General features: G+C 34.8%; 1 protein-coding gene across 1 annotated transcript in view; it reads left to right on the forward strand.

The window, feature by feature from the left end:
- Positions 1-12,399, forward strand: part of MALRD1 (MAM and LDL receptor class A domain containing 1) — an 879,021-nt gene that overhangs the window by 51,883 nt on the left and 814,739 nt on the right. Inside the window, exon 7 of the mRNA XM_074195229.1 lies at positions 5,790-5,886. Within this exon, the coding sequence (XP_074051330.1) occupies positions 5,790-5,886 (97 nt within the window). The remainder of the gene's footprint in view (positions 1-5,789; positions 5,887-12,399) is intronic.

Below are 12,399 nucleotides of genomic sequence, written 5' to 3' on the forward strand. Positions count from 1 at the left end.
AAATTGTTATAAAAACACTTCTGCTAGAATCATATTTTTCAATTCTTTTTCCACCATGTTCATTTCCTTTTTATTAGTCAGATAATTGTTCTGTCCATTGCTAACAGAACAGGAATTTTCTTGTAAAGCATATACTTGCAAGTTTCTGGGTAATTTGTTGTATAGTTCTTGGTTTATTGAGTTTTGGAAAGCATGCCAGAGAACAGCTGGTTGGCTTGTAATGACTTACTCTGGATGGCTAAATATAAGCCACTGCATTGTAAAACTGGCCACTATGGACCATTGGTGGACTTTAATTTTTTTTATTCTAATTTGAGGCAGTACCAAATTGTGAATTTCCATATACATAGCAGAACAGATAAAGCAAATAGTGCATGGACCTGCATACATCTTTTAATTTATAAGTACCTTTGCTTTGACTCAGTGACTGTTAAGATCAATAGGGTGAATTGTACTGACTATTTGGCCAAGTTGTCATGGTACATGGGGTGGACCATGGATTCAATTATGGCTTAAGACTTCATAAATGACTCTTTAACATGAATCTAGATTTGCATTGATTTGCATTGGTCAGTGTAACAAAATGTCTAGATATCATTAAAGGATTACAATCAATCAATTCAAGTAGTGGGTGGAATAATTATATACCATATCACTTAGTTTAATAATACCAGGCTTATTTCTTTGCTACTAACTTGTGCCAGGGCTTTGCATGTGTCACAAATAAAACTTAGCAAAGCTGTTCTCTTTTTAGTGACTTTAACAATCAAATGCTGCTATTTTGACTTATAAATACCCAGTTTAACTTAAAAGAACCCATGGAGGGAAACACTTTCTTTATGCAGAGAAAGAATTGATAAATAGTGATATTTATGGAAAGATTTTACATATCCATCTATTTATCTATCTATCTGTCTGTCCATCTGTCATCTATCTATCTACCTATCTATCTATCCATATTTTCTTGTCTAATGGCAAAAATAATCAAGTACTATCCTGTGGTTTTAGCCAAGATGTCAAGAGCAGATATAAGCATTTCCTGTAGATGTAAAAAAGAAGATTTAAGACAAGGCTAAACAAAGGTTAGGAGTAGAACAGGGCAGACTTAAGGATATTGTGAGACCAGTAGTTAAAATGAACTCCAAGAGGTATCAAAAGCTAGGTGAATAGTCAAAAATCAGGAAGGACCATTCAAGGAAGTTTTGAAAAAAATGAGTTTAGGAAGGAATATAATGAGTTCAATTGTAGACATAGTGAATTTGAGAAGCTTATGGTAAATGTAAATATTGATGCTCTTCAGATACTTGGTTCTGCTAATATGCACTTGAGTAGAGAAATTAGACCTGAAAAATATAAATTTGTAAACTGATAAGGTCATTGATAGAGGCAGACTAGTGAAAGAGGGGAAGAGGGTCCAAAGTTTACATAAATGAAAATTGAGACCAAGCTATGTTCAATGAATTTTCCAAGATTATACTCTATAGTATGGGACAAAACTGAAATTCAGATTCAAGTCCTCTGATTCCAAATCCAGTGCTTATACTCTTCAGTTCTTGGGAAATTGAATTTACTCATGTTTTGAACTTCTGTCCTGGAACTGAGTCTTCTTGATTGAATGGAGATTTGCCTAGTCCATTGCATTTTGCTTGTTCCATCCAAGATTTGATTATTTTTGACTTTATATTCAACTATCCACTCATGCAAGCCTGTCATTACTCCTGTACCAACATAACCCATCTTCCTCCTCTAAAATTCCCTTCTTGTGGGCATCATAACCAAATTAATTGCTTTTGTAAAGGGAATTTACATTGACTATTATACACGTCAGCTCATCATCCTTGTGACCACTCACACTATCATTCTTTGAATTCCTGTCTCTAGTATGTATTATCTCTTCTTATTGGAATATATATATATATATATGTAAATATATAAGTATATATACATATAAGTATGCATACATACATACATACATACATACATACATATACCAGTGGAAAAGGGAACTGTCTCACTTCTTGTATTCACATTTTTAACATTTTTTTTAGTTTTTTTGCAAGGCATTGGGGTTAAGTGGCTTGTCCAAAGCCACACAGCTAGGTAATTATTATGCATCTGAGGCTGGATTTGAACTCAGGTACTCCTGACTCCAGGGCCAGTGCTCTATCCACTGCCCCACCTAGCCACCCCAATTCCTAACATTTTATCAGTGTCTGGCACATGAAAGTATTTAATAAATTATTTTTTATTCATCCATTCTCCCAGGTGCTTTTTTCTGGGATATCACGCAAGGACTTTTCCTCTTATATTCTTTCATCTTTTCATAATCACAGAAACCTAGCTATCCTCAAAAGATATTGTATTCCACATTGCTACTGGGTGAACCCCCTTTCATATTCTATCAGGAAGAGTTGCTAGCATACAATCAACTCTGTCTTCTTCTACTTATTCTCTCTCTTTTGACTTCAGGATGTTATTCTTTCAGTTTTCCTCTTGTTTCCTCTTCTTTGCTGGTTATGGTTCTCCCTCCATTCCCTAAGTCTAGAAGTCTCTCAAGGATCTATTTGGAGGTCCCTTCTGTTATTTGCTCTATACTCCCTCTGTTGTGACTAGCAGTTCCCATGGGTTCAGCCTGATTTCCAGACTACCTGTTGTATAGCATTTTGTATGTTTATTATAAGCTTCAATATATATAAATAAATATTCTCAATATATTCCCTCCTAAAAACTCCCCTGTTCTTTTAAACTTTCCTGCTCTGTTAAGTATCATACTATCTTTATAGTTACAAGGGCCCATTTTTTGACTCTTCCCTCTTCATCTTCATACTTACCCCTACTCATTTCATTATATCATATTAGTTCAATATCCTAATATATCTACTTTTATAATAGTTCTCTCATTACAAAAGCATGACCATAGTTCAGGTCCTTCCTCATTACCTCCTACCTCGACTATAACATTACCTTCCAAAATTGGTTTCTCTGATTCCAGTCTCATCCTTTTTCTGATCATCTGTGCAACTGCCAAACTAATCTCTTCAAATATGTATCTGAATCACAATACTTCCCTGTTCAAAAATCTTCACTGGCTCTGTATGGTCCCTAAGTTCAAATATAGACTTTTCAGCTTATTAAAGTTTTGCACAGTCTGATCCTAAGCTGAATTTTCAAAGATATTTGGCATCATCATGTACTTTATCTTCCACCCATACCTTGAAATTACTATCCCATATTTATTTATGGTCTTTCATTTATGCCCAGGATTTACTGTCTTCTCTCCTTACCTCCCAGAATCTTTATCTTCTTGCAACAACTAAGCTCAGGAACCTGTGCAAAGAAATTCAGGAACCTGCTTGTTAGGGCTTTCTCCTCTGTTTTCTTGCATATGCCTGCCTGGTTACATGTTCTACAGTGCAATGTAAGATTTTGAGTCAGGTTTTTTTTTAATCTTTAGGACAAAGTCTTACACACAGTGGGTATTTAATCTGTTCTTTTTAAACTAAATTAAACAGATAATCTTAGTATGTAGTTGGTTTATAATGTATGATTAGTTTAATAATACCAACAATGATGATAACAATACATAGCAAGCATTTATATAATACTTTAAGGTTTGAAAAATACTACACAAATTTTTTGATTTGAGAAAATAACATGGTAAAGGTGCTAATATTATTCCCCTGATATGAATAAGCAAAATGAGATAAATAGAGATTAAATGACACACCTAGTTTTTATCATTAAAGAAAAATCACATTTAATTTTGAATGAAATTATAAAAATTGCTTTTCTTATCCAAAATAACATAGTGTTTTCCTCATCATTCTTAGATTAAACCATAGAATCTTAATTTGCAAGCTCTCCAGGTCAGATTTATAAATCAATATAAGGTATGGAAAAAGATAGAATAAACATAAATGTGATGTTTTTATATTTATGGAATTAGCTTTAAGAGTATAAAACAGAATGTTTGGTTTATTGTGACAAGTTCTTGAATTGATTGCTATTCTTCCCCCAACAATAGAATGTAAAATACAATAATCACTCATTTATGATGAGCAGCATTAACTCTATCGTTTAGATTTTAAGTGAACTCATTCATTTAGGTTCGTCGATGAGGTCAGAGTCCACATAGAAATGGCTATGAGATTAAGGTTTGGGATAAACCACTATATCTGAACAATGTACAATATTGTATAACATATCGATTACACAGTATTAAGAACACACACTCTTAGACATAAGTGAGTAGCCAGTAATGAAATTCATTTTTTCTCCATCTCTCCTCCCAATACTTCTTTTTTCACAAGCAAGAAGAAACTTAAAAATTTATGGCTAGACTTCAGGTAATCACAAATGATATCTCTAGAATGAAGTTAACCAAGATATCTTCAGAGCAGTAGCTACCAGAAGAAATCATGAAACAAGGAAATGTAGCATTTTTACCTTTCAAAAAGTCAATTTTCAAAATATTTAAGTTCACATAATACAGCTTTAATAGACAGATTATCATGACTAATTTATCCAAATGGAGCTCTAAAGACAAACTTGTCTTCAGTAATTAAGTGCTCTATTAAAATCTCAGAACTTCTTTCTCAATCCCATTATGTAGATTCAGGGAGAAAAATCTATTTTGGTCCATGCCTTTCTGGACTAATTAAATTATTTGTGAGAAGAACTTCTTGGAGGTCCAAAAATGTCCACTATTAATTCTGAGTCATGTACTTAGTTTTCTCCTCCTAATTCCATCTAGTGTGCCATCTAGTTTAGTAGACTAGCTAAACGAAAGGTTATACTTAGAGGATAAATTGCATTTTTAGTGTTAGTAAATCAGGAAACTTGACTAGAGTGAGACATCTATTAGCAGGATATCTGATAAAGGTTTATTGGTCTTGTTTTTGAAAATGACCAGACAGATCTTTTCTACCAGTTTGACTGTCACTTAAAGACAGAGGTGCAGCCTAAAGATGGGTATTTATAATCATTTTGTTGTTCATTCAGTTCAGTTATGTCCAACTCTTTATAAACCCACTCAGAGTTTCCCTGATGAAGATACTAGAGTGATTTTTTTTTCTATTCATTTTATAGGAAAACCGGGTTAAATGTCTTGCCCAGGGTCAAACAGCTAGTAAGTGTTTGAGTTCAAATTTGGACTCACGAAGTTGAGTCTTCCTGAGTTCAAGTTGGGCACTCTATCCACTGTATCCCTTAGCTGCAGGTTGAAGAATACCATTTGTAAAATATATTGTTGAACACATACAGTAGATCTCAAGTAGATACTTATACGATTTTGTATTTTCCTCTCTTCAGGGAAAGTTTAAATTTTTTTTTTGGAGGAAGTCAGGGATAAGTGACTTCCCCAGAGTCAGACAGCAAGAAATTTTTTGAGGTCAGATTTGAACTCACATTCTTCTGATTCCAAGGCCAGTGCTGTATCCATGGTACCACTTAGGTGGTCCCTTCCAGGGGATTTTATGTGGTATGTGATAACATCTATTTTTAAATTTGTCTGGTATTCTTTTCATTCATGTGACACCTTCCTATTTAAAACTCATTTTATATGACAGTGTGGTAGTGATGTTTCTTATTTTCGGCATATTCTTTTTTTTTTAATGCTTTTTGCAAGGCAATGGGGTTAAGTGGCTTGCCCAAGGCCACACAGCTAGGTAATTATTAAGTGTCTGAGGCTGGATTTGAACCCAGGTACTCCTGACTCCAGGGCCAGTGCTTTATCCACTGCACCACTTAGCCGCCCCCATTTCTTATTTTCTTCTTTTGATGTACAACAGGTTGTTATTCAAGGCCAAAGGTTTTCAACTGATGGAGAAGAAGAAACCATTGCAATTGATGATATATCATTCAGTGAAGGATGCCAGCCTGACCTCGGTAAGAATATATTCTCTCCTTCTTTGTTATCTTTAAATATAGCAAAGTCAACATAATATCACTAGTGCTATAATTTTAGAGATGTTTTCATTTGAGGTTTAAATTTTGACACGGCTTATTTTCTAACCATTTTTTCAATAGTTCAATTATTGGAGTATACAAAATGAAATAAGGAACTTGAAGTTTTCCAGCTAATTTGATCATCACAGTTACTCAAACATCCTAATCCAGTCTCCCTAAAGGGGCTGGACATCATGTTTCAGACTTGCATATCTTAGTTTTGCATAGGGGTGGTGTGGGTTGTGGGAGGCATGTGCAACATTTTAGATTTCGTGAGAAATGAAATTTCATGGGGAAAAGAAAATGGATGTCTATAAAGGCATACTTTTTTCCTAGAGAAGCAAATACTTTATTCTTTTTTAAAATATTGCATTAAGGGCATAGCTAGCTATTCTATTATTTATATAATGTTATTTTAAACAATTTTAGGCTATTTAGCTAGCTATGCTAAATATCTATGGGTTTAAGATCTACTTTAAGGTATGCATTATATATAAATGTATTAATGAAAAGCTACTTACTTGTGAACCCCCTCATCTATTTTCCTCTCTATAGACTCCATTTTAAGGAAAATCAATGTGTTAATTTCTGTCAGTGTCAGTTTAACTTTGTGCAGATATGGGAAACAATGTGTGGATTCAACAATTTACTTTGTAATCAGGTTATTTGTCATTTATGTAAAATCGTAGAATGAGGATTTTCTGGTCATTTATATGTAAAGATGATTAAAAAGATGATTGAATTTTGCTTTTGAGAATTCTGGATTTATGCCTCAGATATGGGCATAGGCATTTCAAAGGCAGTTTTTTTCCCCTGTTCTGGGAAGTTTCAAACCAGTCTACCTTCATGAGCCTCATTTTCTTCTCTGGAGCCATCTGGCCAGTTATGAATCAGAATGGAGATGGTCCTAGTTGCGAGACATTCAAAGTTCAGTAATGGGCCAGCACTCTACCCACTGTATATTTAACTATTTATATATCTATATCTATCTCATTTATTTCTAGCCCCAGCTCTATCATCTCTCTCTATCATCTCTATCTCGATTTCTCTATCTTGATCACAGTCTCTATCTCTCTCATCTCTATCTCTAATCTCTATCCTATCTCTATTTCTCAATCTCTCCATCTCTCTCATCTCTATATGTAAATATATATGTAATTACAGGAATACAATATATATGTATATTTGCCAGAATACAGGACATATCTATTATACACACACACATAATGATCAAAACACAAAGGAAAGATTGAAATTTCAGTATTAAGGGAATATTGTTTAACGAGATTGCATTAGTTAAATTAACAATGCTTATAACCAGACTTTAAAAAAAATAAAAATAAATGAAGAAATTTTCTTTCAGTTTTGAACATGTAACCCCTTATTGACACAGAAATTGATAAGAAGTATAATCTTTGTTTTTGGAAGGAAGGGCTGGAAGATAAAGGTTGCCATGAATCCCGAGGGAGAGGGGGAAACCATGGGAAATTTTGAGCTGTGAAAAGAGGAAAGGATTCCAGGGGAACAGATGTATGTCAGTGATGAGCTGACTGAAAGTGAAGGGAGCTGATGTCCCAAAGTGAATATAATTGTTGGTGGCTGAAACCTTGTTTGGCTAACTAATTTGATCAAATAGTTATTTGGATGAATAGAACTGGATGCTTGTATGACTGCTTGCTGCATAGCTCCTAGAACCTAGTGAAGATTTGTATTCTGTTTTTCTTATCATGCCTTGCTTCCTATCCTGCTCTTCAAAAATAGTTCCTTGATCAACTAGTATCAATCAGATTTGTCTTTATAAAATGTTGTTCATTTTCTCTGTGTACTTTTAAAATGAATTTTTGTCTTTATATAAATATAGGCTGATTTTTATTGCATTCTGAATAAATGTTTGCGAGAATGGAAAGGATAGTTCAGAATGAGTGAAGAGCAAAATAGAACTCATGTGATCAATTTTTCTTCACTTTATAAGCACATGGTAAAATCTCTTCATTAACAGAAAGAAAAATTTCATGTATGAAACATGCAACTGCACATATGAACAGTTGTCTCCTCAGCTAGAATTCTTTTGTCACCTCATTATCCCAGTATTTCTCCCTTCTTCCTCCTATATTGCTCAATTTTTATCCTCTCTTGATTATTAGAGACTACTCTCAACCATCTACATCTCTGCCCTTAATATAATTTCCTTCTTATCTGTGAAGACTTTCTAAGTAGCAGAATATGCTAAACACATTTGCTTCCAGGCTAGGTATCACCTGTTTTTTTTCTTTATCATAGCACCTTGTTTCTCTCTCCTTTGTTATGTCTGGAGTTGGCATTCTGCTTACTGTGTATCTCTTTCAATAATTGTGTAGGATAATGACTTTGTGCACAAGATCCATCTTTTCTCTGATTAGCCTCCTTATCCAAGTTCATAAGATGATGAGTACTTAGTCAATTTTGACTTTTTCGAACTGATAGTTATTTTTGGAAGGTGCTACTGAGTTTATCCAGGTTAAATGAGATCCATATAAATTTCTGAAAATTGAACTTGAAGGAAATTCTACATTTAATGGATTACTTTGGAAAGATGTGGAGAACATTTTACATCTTAATAATAAAATTGGCTTTAAAGGGAATATTATAAGCAGTTATGAACAGCCACAGTATAAAACGAGAGTGGCCACAGGCTAGAAAGCAACTCAGACAATGTTGGTTGTTTATGAATGTATTTTCATTATAGATTAAGACTCTCATAAATTAAATAAAAAGTAAAAGATAATTTCATGACCAATAAAATGGTAACATTTTTTATGTTCTGATTGCAATGGTAAGAAATTAAAAAAAGAAATATTAGCCATTTATTGACTTTGAATTCCCTTCTAGTCTTTTAAGTTTTGTGTTTTTTTCCTTGAGCAAATGCTTGCTCAAGATGCAATCAAAATCAGCTTTGTTGAAGGCAAAAATTCATAGTAAAAGTAAAATGAACAGAACTTGAAAGAGATAAAAATTTGTTCAAAACTGGTTGACCAAGCCACTATTTAGGAAAAGAAGACATAAAGGAGGCCAGGATATGAAGAAGAGAATGCAAATATTCAGTTTTATTTATTTTTTTGTTGCTATTGCAAAGAAAACTGTTTCTTTGTTATATCCCTGAAACATATTTTGAGAAAGGGATTTCTGGGTCAAAGAATATGATAAGTTTTTATTAATTATTTTCTATTGTTAGTTTGCAACAATTTTATTTCATCAACAGTAGAATATGGTAAAATTTTCTTGAAGACCTATGAACATTGAATTTTATACCATTTTTAGTTATTTTTCCAAATTTGAAAAAATTTTAATTTATTAACTCATTTTCAAAATAGTCTTGTGATAAGAATAAACAGAATCCTCCTCCTTTCCCACAAAATTAGAAAAATCTCATGTAAGTTGAAAGAAAGAAAAAAAATGTACTTCAGTCTGTGTTCAGATACTATCAGTTCTGTCTCTGGGTTGGATCACATTCTTTATCTGTCCATTAGAGAAGTACAATATTTTTTCACATAGGTACTACTGCTGATTATATTTCCCTCCATCCATTCCTCCCCACTCTCACATTCTATTTTCTTTTTCCTTTCACTTTTTTCCCTCCTCAAAAGTGTTCCATGGGGCGGTTGAGTGGTGCAGCCAACAGAGCACAGCCCTTGGGTCAGGATGACCAGAGCCAAAATCGCACCTTAGAGGCCCAAAAACCACCCAGTTGTGTGGTACCAGGCGGGTCACCCAATCTAAATCATCTTGCACAAAAACAAAAAAGTGTGTGGTATCTGACTACCCTCTTCCATGAACTACCTTCTCCTCTATCACCTACATCCCCTCTCCCTCTGTTCCCTTTCTCCCATCCCCTTCCTCTCCTTTTTTCTTTGGGGTAAGATATATTTCTCTACCCTATTAAGTATATATATTTTTTTCCTCTCTGAGCTATTTCTGATGAGAATGAAGGCTCATTCATTCTCCCTCCCCCTTCCTCTTCCACTCTATTGCAAAAGCTTTTTCTTGACTCTTTTATATAAAATATCTTAGCCCATTCTACCTCTTCTTTCCCTTTCTTGCAGTACATTGACTCCATCTTTATAATATATTATATCTTCATATTCGACACTCTCATGAGCCTTGTCTAAATAAGCTTCTTCTAACTACTCTATTAATTGAGATGGTTCATATGAGTTATCAGTAGCATCTTTCCTTGTTGGAATACAAGCAGTTCAACATCATTAAATACCTTGTCCGCTCTCTCTATTCTTCACTTGAGTTTTGTGCTTGAAGATCAAACTTTTTGTTCAGCTCTTTTTTCAACAGGAAAATTTGCAATTCACCTATTCCATTGAATTTACATCTTTTCCCCTTGGAAGAGAATGTTCAGTTTTGCTTGGTAGTTGTTTCCTGGTACATTCCAAACTCTTTTACCTCCTGAATATATACTCCAAGCCCTATAAACCCTTAATTTAGATGCTTCTAAGTCCTGTGTAATCCTGGCTGTAGTGGCGTGATACTTGAATTGTTTCTTTCTGACTGCTTGTAATATTTTATCTTTGACTTGGGAGTTCTGAAATTTGGCTATAATATTCCTGGGAGTTATTTTTGTTTGGATCTCTTTCAAAAGGTAATTGGTGGATTCCCTCAACCTGTATTTTGCCCTCTGCTTCTAGGATATCAGGACATTTTCCTGTAGAAATTCTTTAAAATTGAAATCAAGGTTCTTTTCCTGATCATGATTTTCAGATAGCTCAATAATTTTTAAATTGTCAGTTTTCTAAGCCAATTGTTTTTTCCAATGAGATATTTCATGTTTTCTTCTAGATTTTCATTCTTTAGGTATTGTTTTATTGTTTCTTGATTCTTTACAAAGTCACCAGATTCCTTTAGAAATATTCTAACTTTGAAGGAGTTGTTTTCTTCAGAGAGCATTCTTATCTCCTTTTCCATCTGGTCAATTCTGCTTTTAAGGTATTCTTCTCCTCATTAACTTTTTAGAATGTTTTTTCCATTGACCTAAACTAGTTTGCAACACATTGTTTTTTTTGGCATTTTTTTCCTATCTCCTTCATTAAGCTGCTGACTTGCTTTTAATAATTTTCTTGTATTTTTATCATTTTTCTTCCCAATTTTTCCTTTACTTCCCTTATTGGATTTTCAAAATCTTTTATTGAGCTCAACTATAGCCTGAGCCCAACTCCCATTTTTCTTGGATGCTTTGGATACAGGAGCTTTAACTTTGTCATCTTCTGAGTGCATGTTTTGATCCTCCACGGGACCAAAGTAATTATCTGTCAGGTTCTTTTTTTTCTCTTTACTCATTTCTCCAGTCTAAGTCCTGGTTTTGGTGCGCTTCCTGACCTTTTTATTGGGATACCCCTGCTAGGACCTCAGTTTCTTTAATGTCTTATGAGAGACTCTAACTGCTCTCCTGGTCTTTGCTCTGGTCTGTGTATGACCACAAGCACACCCCTCTGCCCAGGAGCTGTGAGGAGAGTCCTTCCTCTATGGAAAAGGTGAGCTCCAGATTGTGACCAGGGTCTGAATATGGACAAAGCACAAGAGTCATGTCCCAGGGACAGTGGAGAGACCTCAACAGTTTTCCCCCTCCCCCTTACCTTTCCTGGGCTGAACTCTCTGGGAGCAGCTGCCTGGCAACTCTGCTGGGTGGCTCTGCAGCCCTGCTTCTGATTCTGGGGCCAGGATTATGCTGAGGGTCACAGTTGTGCTGAGTGCCAAGCTGGCCTGGGCTCCGTTCACTCTGGCAGAGGTTTCCCTGCTGATCTTCCAAGTTGTGTCTTGGTGATCCCTGGGTTGGGAGGTCTGGAAACTGTTTCTACTGCCACAAGCCAGCAACTCCCAGGGACTCAGGCACCCTGAAGACTGTTCTTGGAAGACTGGAGCTCCTTCACTCCAGTGTGGCATGACTGGCTGTACTGCCACATCTACTGACCCTGGTGTAACAGAGCTTTCCCATGGATCTTCAAGTTACCTTGAACTGGAGTCTTTCTGTGGGTTCTTCCTCTCTAAAATTTAGTTAGAGGCATACTTTTAAGGTTTTTGGAATATTTTGGAAGAGAGCTTCTGGGAAATCCTGCCCTCACACCACCATCTTCCTATGGTAGGTTCTCCAAATTTGACAGATTTTAATCTATATTTATCTGATGGAGTATTAGAACTGAAGAAAACTTTTAAGATTCATCCCTTTCATTTACCAAATGAAATTATTGAAGTCTATAGAAAGTAGTTTAGTAACTTACCAAAAGTTACACAGATAGTAAAGACAGAAAAAAAATAGATCCAAGTTTTTTTTATTTTAAATTCATATCTCTGAAGGCCAGATTGTATTGATGATTACCACTTTCTTATATGATTTGAGATATGAAACTTCTAGGTCAACTTGTTTCACCTGTTTTTCCATTAAGTACCTTGATGTTCTTGATCTTTTGTTCT

This window comes from Macrotis lagotis, chromosome 7 (assembly GCF_037893015.1).
Source record: "Macrotis lagotis isolate mMagLag1 chromosome 7, bilby.v1.9.chrom.fasta, whole genome shotgun sequence".
Lineage (NCBI taxonomy): Eukaryota > Metazoa > Chordata > Mammalia > Peramelemorphia > Peramelidae > Macrotis > Macrotis lagotis.